At 44.1% G+C, this 16,984-nt stretch overlaps 1 protein-coding gene across 1 annotated transcript; it reads left to right on the top strand.

Moving 5' to 3' along the window:
* The first annotated feature begins 4,943 nt into the window (after positions 1-4,943).
* On the top strand, positions 4,944-7,340 carry LOC144824217 (E3 SUMO-protein ligase KIAA1586-like). The gene is given in 1 exon segment (XM_078683365.1): positions 4,944-7,340. A coding segment is annotated over 1 exon segment (2,397 nt).
* The last annotated feature ends 9,644 nt before the right edge of the window (positions 7,341-16,984 follow it).

The following is a 16,984-nucleotide window of genomic DNA, read 5'->3' as shown; positions in this document are numbered from 1 at the left end:
GCGACTGTGCACCAGGTAGCATAGGAAACGGAGTCCTTGGAATGCGCTGACATTGAACTCAATTGCATTTCCGGACACATAAGGATAGAAGTACATGCACAGACTGTAAGCAGCACGTGTTGAGCATAATAAGGCACGCAGCACTGGATGCGCCGCACCTGCACAGCAGGTCTCTGTTTTGGCAACTCTGAAGTCTCCCAGTTGTTGCCGTTCTGTATAGTGTGAGTGTTTGTGCATAGGCGTTGAGAATGGCATGAGCAGACAAGTGGGAACTGCGATCCAGTTGGGAAATGACCCCAAGCGTCCTAGTTGTGACTGTTACCTTTATTGTTTTATATAATATCCGATTGTAGATCTGAATTCCATCACATTCACTTTACACTGATCGCCGTGCACTTTACTAGTAAATATGAAGCATATTGCACCACCACCCTGAATTGGAACTTTATGGGCGTGGATGAGAGTTTTTATTACTGATCTAACTAAAATGACTTTAAAAGAAAGGTTCCTTGAGAAAGAACAACATCTTCCTTATTATAAGGCCTTGGCACAGGGGGGCAACTGATTGTCATCTAACCAGAAGCCCCTGCGGTGAAGGTATCTGAATGTGACGTAGCCTTACAGCTATTAAAAGAGCTGCATTGGAGGTCCAAGGGTGAATGGTGTATTTGTCTCTTTCAGCTTTCATTGTTCTGATAACTCTGTGTACGGGTGCTCCTGTACTGAGATTACTAAGCAGAAGCCATTTTGATTAGTCTGCAGAACAAGTGGTAACAGAACATATGGTGCTGCCTACCAACAGATCGAAGGCTCCAGAGCCTGGAAACAGTTTGCTGTGGAGGGTTTGCCGAGCAGCATTGGTAGGGTCGATGAAGTCAGTGAAACTACCAGTGAGAGGAGGTTGTACCAGTGAGAGGAGGTTGTGCCAGTGAGAGGATGTTGTACCAGTGAGAAGATGTTGTACCAGTTGAGAGGATGTTGTACCAGTGAGACGATATTGGAGCAGTGAGAGGATGTTGTACCAGTGAGAGGATGTTGGATCAGAGATAGGATGTACCAGTGAGAGGATTTTGTACCAGTGAGAGTATGTTGTACCAGTGAGAGCATTTTGGTGCAGTGAGAGGATGTACCAGTGAGAGGATGTTGTACCAGTGAGAGGATGTTGGAGCAGTGAGAGGATGTACCAGTGAGAGGATGTTGTACCAGTGAGAGGATGTTGGAGCAGTGAGAGGATGTACCAGTGAGAGGATGTTGTACCAGTGAGAGGATGTTGGAGCAGTGAGAGGATGTACCAGTGAGAGGATGTTTTACCAGTGAGAGGATGTTGTACCAGTGAGAGGATGTTGGAGCAGTGAGAGGATGTTGTACCAGTGAGAGGATACTGGACCAGTGAGAGGATGTTGTACCAGTGAGAGGATGCTGGGACAGTGAGAGGATGCACCAGTGAGAAGATGTTGTGCCAGTGAGAGGATGTTATGGAGCAGTGAGAGGTTGTTGTACCAGGGAGAGGATTTTGTTCCAGCGAGAGAATATTGTACCAGTGAGAAGATGTTGTGACAGTGAGAGGATGTTTGCGCAGGCACAGGATTACGTTTTTAAAAAATCAATTCATTGTTAATGTTGATGATTGGTTGGTCGTTGGTTATCATGAAGATTGGCCTGGGAATGATAAGCGGCGTAGGCCGGCAGAGTCAGACACATAATGAATTAACTAATAAATCTGCGCAGGCGAGGCCTACAGATTTACTTTTTTATGTTCATGGACGCAGGTCACACTGCTTAAATGTTGTTTCTGATGCCCTGGCTACTGGTACTTTGATCATCACGAATCGATGCACGATCATGTTTGAAACTTTGTTGTTGCCAGCAGTGTGTGCAGGACAGGTGCACTGGCTATTTGTTGCGCAGTTGCGGGCTGCCTGGAATCAGTACAGGATGCAGGCCCAGGGCAGGATTCGGTTTCGTTTTCAGGGCAGGCCGGCGGGCACGCTCATAAAATCTGTGGGGGTTGGCTGGGGCTGTGCCAGGCAAGCACTGCAGGCAGCGTGCGCAAATGTTCTGACTTACACATTAACATTTGCAAAGCAGGGCTGGGGTTTTCTGAAGCAATACTGGATACGGCTTGAGGTGAGAGCAGTCCTGAGTAAGATAGACACACAAACCAAGTACACACTGAAGGCATGGAAGAATTTATTTATTTATTTGTGCAATTTCATATAGCGCAAACTTTACCCGAAGGTGTCAGAGCGCTTTACATAGGACCCAGTTTCAAACATAAGGACTGAAGGTTACAAGCGGCAAATTTTTGACTTACATAAGAACCAGTTGTAAACATACGGACTTAGGAATACATGCGTTATAAAAAAGGTACAAAGTTTTACAAACAGAAAAAAATGCAAATGTACAAGAGATAAAGTCACACAAGGAGGAGATAAACTCTAGGCATATACTAGTGATATCTCTATCTACTTAGGGAGGGGATACACATGGATATACTCAGGAATGGTATATGGTGCAAGGTCTAAAGCAAATACCATCATTGATTAGAGTTATTACAATAAGTCAAAGAGCAGAGTTCCATAAGTGTGGATGCAGTCACAGCATAAAGGGAGGGTGGGAGGGATGCCAGGGTATGGAGATAAGGGGAAGCAGAAAAGGGAGGAAACATTTGAGGATCATCCACGGGGAAAAGGGTTAAAGGACGAGGGAATGGGAGAAGGGCTAGAGTCCAGAGAAAACTGTCCGAAAACAGCAGGAAAGTGTCGGCCAGGACAGAGCAAAAAGTCAAGAGGTCCAGGAGAGAAGGTGGGAGCCCAGGTGGTGGGAGATGAAGCTGGAGGCCATCCGCAGACGCGTCTCTAACGCTGTTATATTGCAAGGTGTAGTCAATCATACATCAACTAGGGAGGGAGAGGGACACACTAGAATTGAGAGAAAGTGTCCTTTCAGTTTAAGCAATTTTGGTGCTAATAACCCCCATGACCTTCTCCAGTCCTGTCAATACAGGTGCCTTTACAAGAGAGTTAGTGGACTCAGAGCCAGATTTGCCTGCTAAGGGCAGATGTATAAGATTACCTGGAAGAGCTGCAAGTTGCATAAGAGCCGCCCTCCTCATCAAACATTTAGAGGAGTTGGTATTAAGGGGAAGTAATAGAGTTTGGGGTTAAAGAAGGGGAAGTAACATAGTGTGATGATCTTGCTTGCAAAGAAACCAATGGCAATCCGTCACCTGAGCCGGCTCTGCACCAAGAAATGATGTTGGCATATGAGATGATCATGTGCATGAGCATGAGGGCATGGGAGCCTGGCTAATTAACTTGTCAGGGGCTCGTGTTGCAATGACGCAAATGCAGAGCCACCTTCTTGTGCTACAGCAGGAATCATACAACCCCTTACCCAAGTAATAAACAACCTTGAAACTAATTACCCTTGAAGCCAGCACAATTTTGCCACTGAGCTGGCCTTAAAAGAAAGGTACGATCTCAGCAATATATAAATGCACTTTCCCGTACTGTTACTGCAAGGAGAACGAGACCGCAGTATCCTCAACACAATGTGGCACCAGCTCAGTAAGGCCAATGTATGCTGCCTATGCTGTCCTTTATATGCTCTCAGACAGAAAGCATAAGGCAAAGCAGCTGGTGCCGAGTTCCTGGGCTCCAGTAATATTCAGGCAAAAATTAAAATGTCAAGATAACTCTGGTGATTAATCGTCTACCTGGAGAGAGCCAGCCAGGAGCTTTGTCTAGGGGAAGCTGTGACTGCTTGAAAGGCAGGTAGTACAGGCCAGGGTAATATACCTGCTGCAAATAATGTTTACCATGCAGATCAAAAAGTGCATATAATGTAAAATAGATCAGTGTGTTACTGCTTCTGTCGGAAAGATCCTTTTTTACTTGCAGTTTGTAAGTTAAAATGCTACCATAGAACAGCAAGCTATTAACTAGTCTGTCTGTCATCAAAGAGCTGCATGCAAACGGCAAGTTATATAGTACCGCTATATGGGCTAATCTTTCTTTATCCTAATCTTGCAAAAAGGGTCTAATGTGGGTAGAAATCACTTCTTATTGAAGAGAACCCCTAACAATGCTGGTATGTTTTGAATTCTGCATTTGCGCTTTTTCAGACTTTGAACTCCTAAACTATATTGCCTACAATGACAAACATGGATAACATGTCTGGCCTGAGCCTGGGTGCCTTTGTCTGATGTTTCCATGATTTCTAGCCTGGGTGCCTTTGTCTGACGTTTCTATGATTTCTGGCCTGGGTGCCTTTGTTTGACATTTCCAAGTTGTCTGAGTACTTAAGTGTGAGATTACTATGCTTTCTGGCCTTGGTGGCTATGCAGGTCCTCATTTAGGTGTACAATTTACTGTGCTTTGAAAGTTGATACAGCTAAATATGTTGTGCACCATTTTAGTTTTTCTTTTTAAAAAATGTTCTTGAGGGGAGAAAGACCCCCATGCAAACATCTCTAGTCATTAAGCTTGCTTGCTATGCACTGTATGGGGGCTGGTAACAAAACTTGCCAGGGCTGCTTTGGGTTCCCATTCTGGCCTTGAGTGTCAATTAATGAATACTTTTTGTGAATCACAGTGTGTAACTAACTTTGCACACTTCCACCTTACCCTGCTTTAGTTGTCATACTACAGGAAGGCAACGCTTAAAAGTGAGGCAAACTTTAAAGACTTTGTGCCTCTTTTCAGTGAGTGCTGCAGGGCAGGCGTATGTATTGGAAAAGGTCTGAATTTGGGTGGGGTGGGCAAAGTAAGATCCATTTGGATTATACTTGTAGTCAGTTGTAGATGGTAATATATGTGCAGATGCATACATTTCTTTGGAGTAAACTGCAAAAAAAATAATTGTGCATGTAATTACTTAGATGAATTGACATCACACTTCGCACATGTCTAGCATGTTTTATTTCACTTTGCTTCCCTAGAATGTCACACAGTGGGCAGAAGAGGATTTCAAGCTACTTCACAAAATTTAAGCCCAAAGATGATGGGGAGCCTACTAATAAAGTAGCTAAAAAAGACCATGTACTTACGCTGGATGAAGAGAACAACACAGAAGATGAAGTGCAAGAGAAGGCACTAGATGAGAGGTACACCACTACTAGCAGCAGCGTTATCACACCTACAGAAGAAAAGACACAAGATAGTCCTCTCCGAGATGACCAGCATCATGCTGTGGAGATTGCTACTGAGACAGAGGAAACTCCAAGCACTAGCAAACAATTTGACACATTATCGCTGAAACCACATTCAGACAGAGTTTTTAGGAAAGGCATTCTTCCCAAAGGTTGGAAACATGATCAAAAGATATATTTCCAACGCAAGCATCCGTGGTTAATTGTTAAAGGCCCTAACCTTGGCTGTTCTGTGTGTCGCCAAGTCCGTGATCTTGGTGCTGAGAAATCCAGGGGAATGAAATTGTCCAAAGAATGGACTGACTCTACTGTGAAGGCATATGGCACAAATCTAAAACAACAGCAAAAATCATTGAGAAAAAAGATTGGAGAACATGCACAAAGCAAGGCTCATGTTGCAACTTTAAAAATCTTAGAAAATGCAAAAAAAGATTCTTTATTGCAAGTAACTGCAAAAGCTCAATCTTTACAAATGTCATCAACATCCAGAATATTCCGTGTAGCTTATAAGGAAGCAAAGCGGAACAGGCCAGCGTATGGTTTTGAAACAGAGATAGACTGCCACCAGTTAAATGGACTGGATATGGGTTGAATGTTGCACTCCAATGTAGCTTGCTCGAACATACAACGCCACATATCCTCAGAAATGAAGAGGAAGATATTTGCTCAAATTATTGAACTTTCCCCAAAAATAAGTATTTTACTAGATGAAGGCACTGCGTTAGATAGGAAAAGTTCTTTAATTGTGTACATGCGAATGCAGCTACCTGGCATGGACTCCCCAGCTAATATTTTTGTTGACCTCATTGAGCTGAGTGATTTGTCAGCTGACGGCATAGTAAGCAGTTTACTGTCTGCTCTAAAAAAAGATCCTATTAATATAAGTGAGGATTTTCTCTCCAAATGCCTGGTTTCAGTTGCCTGTGATGGAGCTTCAGTGATGTTTGGCCGTCACAGTGGTGTTGTAAAGAGGTTGCAAGAAAAAATCTCTCCCAATATTGTAGCCTGGCACTGCTCAGCACATCGCCTGGAACTTGCCGTTCATGATGTCATGAAAGATATTGGCGCTACACATCACTTCAAAAACGTACTCGACAAGCTATATTCTCTGTTTGCCACATCTGTTAAAAACCGTTTGGAGCTAAAGGAGTGTGCAGAAGTTCTTGACATTCAGCTCTGCAGAATAGGTAGAGTGTTAGATACTCGTTGGGTTGCATCAAGCTTTAGAACAGTAGAGGCTGTTTGGAATGCTTATCCTGCTCTCTACAAGCATTTTACTAGTGCAGCTGTTGATACTTCCCGTGACAGTTCCAATCGAAATATGTACACCGGCCTAGGAAGGCGATTATCATCTATCCAGTTTGTTGCTAATCTTGGCCTCATGTATGATGCTCTTCAGGAGTTATCAGAGTTATCACTCGAGTTACAGAAACGTGATTCTACAATCATTGATGCCCATCGGGCTATTTGTCGGCAAATAGCAGTGTTTGAGGCAATGGTAGACAGGCAAGGGAAGCATTTCTCACAGTGTAAAAAGGCAATGGAAGAAAATATATTCCAGGGTGTGATGCTGCACAAAGGAAAGACCACTGACAAAATCATTGAACATGGACAGTTTTTTCGTAGCCTTGCAGAAAATTTGAGAAATCGTTTGTTGTCTACAGGTGGTACTAATTCTGCTGACAAAAAGGCTGACTATGATACACTGATTAACGAAGTGAAAGTTTTATACAAACAGTACTGGCCTGATGAGCTACCTGTTCTTTATGGTGAAAGTGACATTGAGTCTCTGTGTAAAAGATTCAACATTGCCAGCCGAGAAACCATACGTGCCTACAGAGAGTATAAGGAATCTGGAGGAAAAGAAATTAAAAGGCAGTTCAAGGAGCTTTTGATGGCTTTGCACACTATTGCTATCAGTACTGCAGAATGTGAGCGGGGCTTTTCTCAAATGAATCTTATTTGCACATCTACAAGAGCATCATTGCTGACTGAAACAATATCTTCTTTAATGTTTTTAAATCTTGTTGGTCCACCATTTAAGAGATTCAATCCAATCCCGTATGTTCAGTCATGGCTTGCAAAAGGACGGAGAGCAGCTGATGACACTAGGAGTAAAGCAAGGAAAGAGGAGGACTTGGAATGCACAAGTGATTTAGACTGTGTGTGGGCTTTCCTAGAAAAATAGATGCTAGCCCAGTCCAACTGAAAAATGGGTCATTGCAATGTTTTAAAAAAGTTAGGCTTTACTGGACTTTTGGGGAAATTTAATTGTTGTGTACTTTATATAGGTTATTTATTTGCATTGATTGACAGTGTCAATTTATTTAATATTTTCTTATAGTTGTCTCTTGGTTTGGATGTTATATTTATTATATTTTATATAATTTATTTTGTTTTTATAAGACTTACCTTGCTTTTTCATTTTGGAACATATTTATTTGTATTTATATGTTTTATGTTACATTATTTTGTCTTTATATGTTTAGATTTTGTATGGCACTGACTGGCCATTTTGCACTAATAGCTATGACTTGCAATACTGTGAAATTCAAACTGCCTCGTCATTACCTATTCCTTTGGCCTAGGTAGCTCTAGGTCCTTTTGGTGGAGATTACATTTTTCTGAGCTACAAATCTTTAATTATAAAGTCATATTTGGAATATATGCCTCTTTTCTAATCTGTTGTGTCTGTGTGATACAGAACTGCATAGTTCCATATTTTATTTAACTAATCTGTGTCTCATAAATGCACATATAGCCCCCAGGGGACTAAGCTATAGCAACAAGCCCACTTGGTAATCCTCTTTTTTTCAATTGTTTCTCTAACAAAATACTCTAGTGTACTGAATAACCACATACCCCTTCGGCAACTGGAAGTGCCATGACTGACTAATTCAAGTACATTGCATGATGTTATTGACTTTCTCCGTTTAGTGTGTTTTAACAACATTTTGGTTTATTTTGGCACATAAGCTATGTAAAAGTTGTACCTTAGAACTCATAGACTGTAAAAACAAAATGGCATACCCTACCCCAGTATTGTCCTTTCACCAAATCAGCACATACAGCACTGAAATTGTCCCTTTTCAATGCATTAGTGATTTTAGCTAATTTATTCCAAAATTGTGCTTTAAATGCACTTTTGAGTTAATCTTTTTCAAAATGTTCACAGGGCAAGGGACCCTCCTATCAAAACCTTACTATGAGGAAGGCTCCCTTGCTGAAATTCGGATCAGCCAGATATATATTACCTCTGACTTTTAGCAGAGGCAGTTGAAAATGTGGGTGGAGCTAATATAGTAAGTGGGTGGAGCCAGTGGATGAAGTGGGCGGAGCCAGAGAAAAGTAGGTGTGGCCTCTGCCAAACATTTGAGCACCTGCACTTCATATTTTACAAATTAAGCACTGACGCACCCTAAGATCATTCCAATGACTCCTAATCAAGCGTAACCCGCCCCCCCATCTCCTACCTGTTGACAATTAAGGGCAACCCTCAGAAGATTTCTGGACCCTCTGATGAGGATCAACAAGAACCATCATGGATCACCCTCCGTTCTCCTTCAGGGACGCCAGCGACTTCCAGCCTACTGTAAGGTACCTGACCAGCTCCTAGCCCCCTACCGCAATTAACCTTTACCGCGGTCCTCTCCTTACCCCCCTCCTCCTGCCCCCAGCCCCCTTAGCAACCACCCCTATAACATAGTAAACCCTGTCCCCCCCTACTTGCTCCACGTCGCTTTCCCCCCCTCAGTCACCCTCTCATTCTCATAGTCCACGCTTTGCCCCCGTATCCACTCCTCCCACTAGCAGGGCAGAACCACTAGTGCCCTCCTATCACTCATCATGGCCAGTCACCCCTAGACAATAATCCCAGTCCTATGGAGTGCTGCGACCTTTTTTTAGCTCATCCATTCCCGTGTACACTTTACGCCAAAATGTCTCCAGGCTCACCTGCCGAACAGCCCATGTTGATCCACACAAAACCACATGGCGCTAATACCCTCGCGATCATCTTCCCCCCTAACCTCTCATCAAAAGCGAGAAGAAATCTCAAACATAATCTTATCAGACAACACCCAGAAACGCTATTTGTAGACATATACCACTGCTCCTCCAAAGGGCAGGTAAAGATGGATTTCATCTTCCATACCGATAAACCTGAGAGCTGGAACTCCACTCTAAGAATGCAACTACACATATCTAAAACGACGACCACCTCACATAGTTGTCAACTGACGACCTCTCTCCCTAACCAGGCATCTAGAAAAGGTAATACCTCAGTGACCATTTACGCAAATGGCACAGTTCTGATACAGGCCAACAACGAAAACTTGGAGGCCTTTAACAACCTCTTCTCTATGCTTTGCGCCTCCCATCTACACACTCTGGGTTCCGCATCAACACAGCCCCCCTCCCTGACCCACCGGCCCCCTCAGGAGACCCATTTCTCTACCTCCACTCCCTCATTAAGACCCCCCATACTCCCCTCTAGAATCTTATCCTCCCACTCCTCTGTCCCCTCGAATCGAGACAAGGACGATCAATCCCCACAGCCCCCTCAACCAGATCCTCCTCTACTTTACCCCACCATCCCTCTGGTCCGGTCTATTGACCCCCTCCCTTCACTCGATGAAGAGCAACCTCCATTGCCCCCTCAATCGCACCCTCCTCAACAGGTCAGTAGCAACTCTCGGACTCGGTCTACCGACCCCCCCTTCACTCCTCGAGAAGCATTAGGGAAGAGCCCTCGACCAATCCCCCTACCAAGGGCCGCGAACAGGGATAGCCTGGTGGTCCCTTCCATCATTAGACCTCAGGAGACGACCATGCCCCCCACCCCACGAGTTGTCCCAACTCAAAACTGCTCCCCACCTGCCTCTAAAGACAAGACTCCCTGGCTGGATCTGCTAGAAAACCAATTAGAAATTATATTTAGAGGCCTCGAGGAAATCCTCTCCAACCTAAACAAGGCGAGAAAGCCCCAACAATCCCATTCTATCCCTTCCTTTCCGGTGGTGCCTACCCCACTAAAATGCCAACTCGCGACTGCTCCCGCATGCGGAAACAGACTTCTGAGGCCCACAAAAACTGACACGATGACCCCCCCACAAACTCTCACTGGAACCACAGCACCGTAGACCGGAGCTCAGAGCCACACTAACAAGGTCATTGAGACACAAAAACAAAGACCACCCAGAGCGATAGCAGCAATGTCTGAAAAAGAAGCCTTGGACCTAGCCTCCACTTATGACTCCTCTCTCCTATTGCCCTCCAACTCCAAAATTCAAGTGATCACGGGCTTCGGAAGAGACCTCCCTCCCACGAAAAGTGTAAGGCGTCCACCCTCCCTCACCTCCATTCCAAGGGCCCCATTAGGAAAACATATGAACAAAATCAATCCAGCAACTAACTGCATGCTCATTAACTGTAGATCCGCCCCCAAACATACAACGGAATTAGCTGAAACCATCCTTTCTCAGAACCTTGATATTGCGTTCATCACGGAGACATGGCTAAAGGAGACCTCCCCACCCTGTCTAGACATGCTGGTACCCCCTGGTTTCACCGTCATCAACAAAGACAGAAAAGACCAACGTGGGGGGGGGGGTAGCCATCATCCATAAAGATGACATCGACATCACGGTAACAGACTCATGCAAATACAGCTCCTTTGAATGTCTATCTGTCTCCATCAAGACTAAGGAAAACCGCCCTTTGATAGTTCACCTTCTCTATCACCCTCCTGGCAATTCCCCCACTTGTGGCGAACACCTATCTGACCTGATTGCCCATTGCGCTCTCAAAGACTCTAACTTCATAATCCTGGCTGATCTCAATTTACGCTGGAACGAAACCAACAACACATTAATTCAATCTCTCAACAATCTCCTTTGTGATAATAACCTTTCCCAACACTGCTCTGAAGAAACCCACAACAAAGGAGCGACCCTAGATGCCATCATTGCCCACCAAGACGTAATCACGGTCGACAACATCCTCCCAGTCGACTGGTCGGACCATCACATGATTCTATTCCACATCAACCAAAGACTCCTATCCCTGCCCCCTGCTCAACATCCCCCCAAATGGGCAAGAAATCTAAACCAGATCCCCTTGGACGTTATGGAAGAGAGACTCAAGTTCCTCCTACCCAATGACAACGATCTCTCCACTAACGACCTCACCTCGCTCTATAACGCAAAGTTAGAAACCCTCCTGGACGAACTAGCACCCCTGAAACTTAAAAAAAGCGAACCATCCCATCAAGATCCTGGTTCGACGCAGACACCAATGAAGAAAGGAGACAACTTAGAGCCGCAGAAAGACGCTGGAGGAACCTGCCCTCCATGTACCACCGTGACAAACTCAGAAACATCCGGAAGAAATATAATAATCACATCAAAAACAAAAAATCTATGTTCTTCTGCTCTGCTCTCGAGACCGCAAAAAACAGACCTAAGGAACTTTTCAATATCATTCGACAGCAAACATCCAAACCAGATACTTCCCTGGAGCTGGCCTCCAAAGAATGATGCGACAACTTTGCCAACTTCTTTGAAGATAAGATCTCCAAGATCGATCACTCCCTGGCCACCAACCACTCCCTCCCCCCCACAGCAAACAAGATGGGGTGCTGGACAACGCCCCCCCCCTCCCTCTACCAATCCCTCCCTCTACCAATCCCTGGTCACTCTTTCAGCCCATTCTTGAAGAAGAGATAGTCAAACTTATCGCCACCTCCAAACAATCTTCTCACACCCATGACCCCCTCCCTGCTCAACTCACTAAAAAACTGAAACTCTCCCTTGCCCCACTGTGGTGCAGGATTATAAACAGCTCCCTAAAAAGTGGAGAAGTCCCAGACTGTTTGAAAGTGGGACAAGTCACCCCAATACTAAAAAAACCAGGCCTGGACGAAAATGACTTAAACAACTTTAGACCCGTCTCTAACCTTCCTCTCCTCTCCAAAATCCTAGAAAATGCGTACTCAACCAACTAACTCGGCACTTGGACAATACCAGTCTCTTAGACTCTCATCAATCGGGATTCAGGAAAGGGTGCAGCACAGAAACTGCAATCCTCAAAGTAATTGATGACCTACTCAATTCTCTGGACTCAGACTATTGTTCCCTCCTCATTCTCCTAGACCTATCGGCGGCATTTGACACGGTCGATCACATTCTTCTCCTCAAAGCTCTGGAAGAAAGGGCCGGGCTCGACGACGTGGTCCTTAACTGGTTCTCCTCATTCCTAAACAATCGCTCACAAAGAATCAAAATCAGAAGCTATAAATCTGACCTACACCCAGTCACAAGGGTAGTACCCCAAGGCTCAGTGCTCTCCCCCCAACTCTTTAACATCTACATGGAACCCCTCACCACCCTACTCAGGAAAGCCAACATGCCCTTCCACCTCTACGCTGACGATACACAACTCTACCTAGAAATTTCCTCTTCTAAAGATATCCATAGACTTAATGAAACACTAAAGGAAGTCCAACGGTGGCTGTCAGGTAACCACTTAAACCTCAACCCGGACAAAACTGAGTTACTTCTCATCTCGAACAAAGAAGAGAACCCACAAATGAACGAATGGCTAAAAGAAATTGATGCGCTCAATGGAAACCTCTCCTTGGCTGACTCCGTTAAATCATTAGGCATCACTCTAGACTCTAAACTTGATTTGACCAAACACATCAAGATTTCGGCCAAAAGTGCCTTCCTCAACCTGAAACTTCTAAACAAAATTAAACCTTTCATTCCATCCAAAGATCTCAAACAAGCCACCCAAGCATTGGTTTTGTCACGATTGGACTACGGAAATGCAATCCTCTCGGGAATACCCAAAACTCACCTTGCTCCTCTGAAAACAACCCTAAATGCGGCTGCCAGAATGGTCACTGGAATAAAGAAATTTGATCACATTTCTCCGGCACTAAAAGACCTTAAGTGGCTACCTATTGAAATGCGGGCGAACTTTAGAACAGCCTGCCTCACCCATAAAGCCCTTCACACAGGCAAACCAGAATATCCGGCAGCCAAACTCAGAAAAGCAGGTCAGAACAGGACTCTCAGAAGCTCTAACACCCTACTTCTTATCCCGCTCAAAGCACGAAAACAAAAAACATTGGCCAGATCCTTTGCCGGAAATGCTCCCAAAATATGGAACTCTATCTCCCCCACATCAGAACTATTCCTTACTTCCCGAAATTCAAAAGTCAACTCAAAATCCTTTTCCTCGACCGCTCCCTATCGAACAGATAGGAACCGCTAGGAGTGTTCAAAGTGCCTTTACTCTCTTCTCGATGCGGATGGCCATCTATACTCTGATTCATATCCTGAATGCCTCGCTGATTGTACTGTATTTGCTGTCTTTTGCACTGCTCTATACTTGTTGTAAAGCGCTCCGATACATTCCGGTCTGGCTAGCGCTATATAAAACTTCTTAAATAAATAAAAAAATAAACTATGACCAAGAAAGTCAACGCCATCTCCTCCTCCTGCTTCAACACCCTCCGCATGCTATGAAAGATCTTCAAATGGATCCCCACGGAAACAAGAAGGACTGTCACCCAAGCCCTCGTCACAAGCTAGCTCGACTATGGCAACGCACTCTATGCAGGGACAACGGCCAAGCTACAGAAAAGACTACAACGCATACAGAATGCCTCCGCACGCCTCATCCTGGACATCCCCCACCACAGCCACATCACCACCCACCTGAGAGACCTGCACTGGCTCCCCGTCAACAAGAGGATCACGTTCAAGCTCCTCACTCACGCACACAAAGCGATCCACAACACCGGACCCGAATACCTCAACAAACGCCTCTCGTTCTACGCCCCGACTCGCCAACTCCGCTCAGCCAGCCTCGCCCTCGCCACCGTACCACGCACCAGAAGAACAACAACAGGCGGCAGATCTTTCTCCTACCTCGCCGCCAAGACCTGGAACTCCCTCCCCACCCACCTCCGACTGACCCAAGACCTTTTCACCTTCAGGAGACATCTCAAGACCTGGCTGTTCGAGCAGTAGCAGCACCACCCCCCACCCTCAGCGCCTTGAAACCCTCGCGGGTGAGTAGTGCGCTCTATAAATGTACTGATTGATTGATTGATTGAGTCTCATCAAGACAAGAAGTAAAGCATCAGGGAATTCTCATTGGGTAGATTCACACATCTTTCCCAATCTTATTTATTTATTTATTTATTTAGTGTTTTCTATAGCACGAACATGACCCAGTGTAGGGTATCAGAGTGCTTTACAGTAGCGTTTCATCAGTCATTAATGTTTTACTCTTCAGTTTAGCATATAAACATATATACATTCAGTAATAAAATTACCAAGGCGCAGTTAAAAAACTGGATCATCTTTGTACCATGAGCCAGTGTAGGGTAGCAGAGCGCTTTAAAGTAGCGTTTCATCTGTCATAATGTTTTACACTTCAGTTTAGCATATAAACATATATACATTCAGTAATAAAATTACCAATGCGCAGTTAAAAGAAAAAAAAACAGGATCATCTTATGTACCATCCCACGGTTTAGCTGAGGAATGAATACAAGTGAGCAGTTATAGACAGCAGTACTCCAATATAGTCTTATGGGAGAAATTTGCCCATATAGTACGATTTTGCTTCCTTTTTGAAGGTTGCGATGGATGTAATTCTTCTGATGTTTGGGGGGAGTGCATTCCAAATTCTCGTTGCTGCTCTTTAGAATGCTCTGTCATAGGTCTTTTTCTTGCAGAAGCGCGCCGGTTTCAGAAGTAAGTCTGATTTGCTCCTAGAGGGTTGGTTACCTCCAGAAAGCATACGTTTCTGGGCCAGGTAACCTGGGGATTTGTGGTGTATTGCATTATGAGTGATGCAGGCCAACCTGAATTGAATTCTTGCTTCGAGAGGCAGCCAGTTTAGCATTTTCAGGTGAGGGGAGATGTGGTTGCATTTCTTGGATCCCGCAATCAGCCTTGTAGCTGCATTAAGACAGGCTTCCAATAGGGCAGTTGAGATCTTGGGGAGCCCAGCTAGGGTAGTGCACCCATATTCGATCCGTGATATGACCAGCGCTGGAACTGCAGTTTTAAGATCTGTTTTGTTCAGGAAAGGTTTAAGTTTTCGCAAGTAGCTTAAGTGGAACCTGGCGTTTTTTGCCATTGCATTAATATGTGCTAACATGTTCAGGTTTTTATCTAGGGTAATTCCCAATGATTTGGTGGAGTCGACAATCTTTGGAGTACAATTTAGAGCAGTGATAAGGTTGGCCATTCTGCTGACTTTAGTTTGCTTTTATGTGGTGTAATCAGTAGGAATTCGGTTTTCTGAGGGTTTAGCTTCAGGTGATTCTTGGTTAGCCATTGGAGGGTTCTTGATAGTGCATGGTTCATGGTCTTAATCTCTTCTGTTGATGCGACCTTGATGTACAACTGAGTGTCATTTGCATACATGTGGAAAGCGATGTTTGCTTTATGTAATATTTCTGTGAGTGGTTCAACGTATAGATTGAATAGCGCCGGTGAGAGCGTTGATCCTTGTGGAACTCCGATTGTATTATTGGTTGAGCAAGAAAGGGTTGGGTTGACCATTAATTTTTGTGATCTGTTCTCAAGAAAGGAGCTGAACCAATTAAGGACTGTACCCTCTAGGCCCATTCTGTTTTTCATCCGATCTAGAATTTTGTCATGGTTCACCGTGTCGAACGCAGATTACAGGTCCAGCAAGATTAAGAGGCAGGTTTCATTGTGGTCAAGAGCCAGCAGTGCGTCATCTACAATGTGCAAAATTGCAGTTTCTGTGCTATGGTTTGGACGGACGCCCGATTGACAAGCATTTAGCAGGTTGAACTCAGAAATGTGTAAACTCAATTGTTGTTGGACACATTTTTCCAGAACTTTGGCTAACATGGGGATGTTAGTTACAGGTCTGAAATTGTTTGGAATAGAGGGGTTCTCTGATGGGTTTTTTTAGCAGAGGAGTGACGTTTCCTATTTTAAGGCAGGCAGGGATTTGTCCTTGTGACAATGAGGCATTTATGGTCTTTGTCCAAAATGGGATTAACATATGGTTTAAGGAGGACCAGCACTTTGTTGGTAGGGGATCATTATAGTGGTTGTTAGGTTTAGTGGTTGACATGATCTTTGAGATGTCTAATTCACTGACCACTTTACAATCTGACCATCTGGCATTGTTTTTAGGTTTCTTTACTTCTTGTTGAACCAGTTCTTCGTCCTCCGTATCCTTCCTACTTTCAATGTCTTTGGCTGCTTTTTTTGTTGTTGTTGATAACTTTTATTTCGGTCAGACGACCATAAAAAGTGCATATAAAATACATCAGCACTACATTAAAATAATAAATAATCATAGAATATTTTTAAAAAAATTAAACTAGAACTTATCACAATACAAGACATGAAAAACAGTATATACAACAATTAGGTTAAAAACATTTTTCTTCTACGCCACATTTTAAATAAATAGCGAGAGACCGCAAACACAATGGGAGGATGGGTATCATAAATCAATATCCTACAGGCCTGTGATAAGTACAAAAGTCCCAAGTTCTTACAAATAGGTTTTAACCAGCATTTTCTAATTGCAGAATAGGCAGGGCAGAAAAACAATACATGGGTTACATTCTCAATTTTATAGCTACATGCAGGGCAGACTTCATTGATCGGGTTTGACCATTTAGATGTAAAAGACCTAATAGGAAGAGTGCCATGCCTTAACTGTAAATATAGCTTTCGAGCAACTGGGGGTTCAATTACGTCCATGAATTCCTCAACTTTAGGTTCTGGTTTAACTAGGAGGAACTCAGATGTCAGCCTACCC

The sequence above is a fragment of the Lissotriton helveticus genome, chromosome 3_1 (assembly GCF_964261635.1).
Source record: "Lissotriton helveticus chromosome 3_1, aLisHel1.1, whole genome shotgun sequence".
NCBI lineage: Eukaryota > Metazoa > Chordata > Amphibia > Caudata > Salamandridae > Lissotriton > Lissotriton helveticus.
This window is presented reverse-complemented; position numbering and strand designations above follow the sequence as displayed.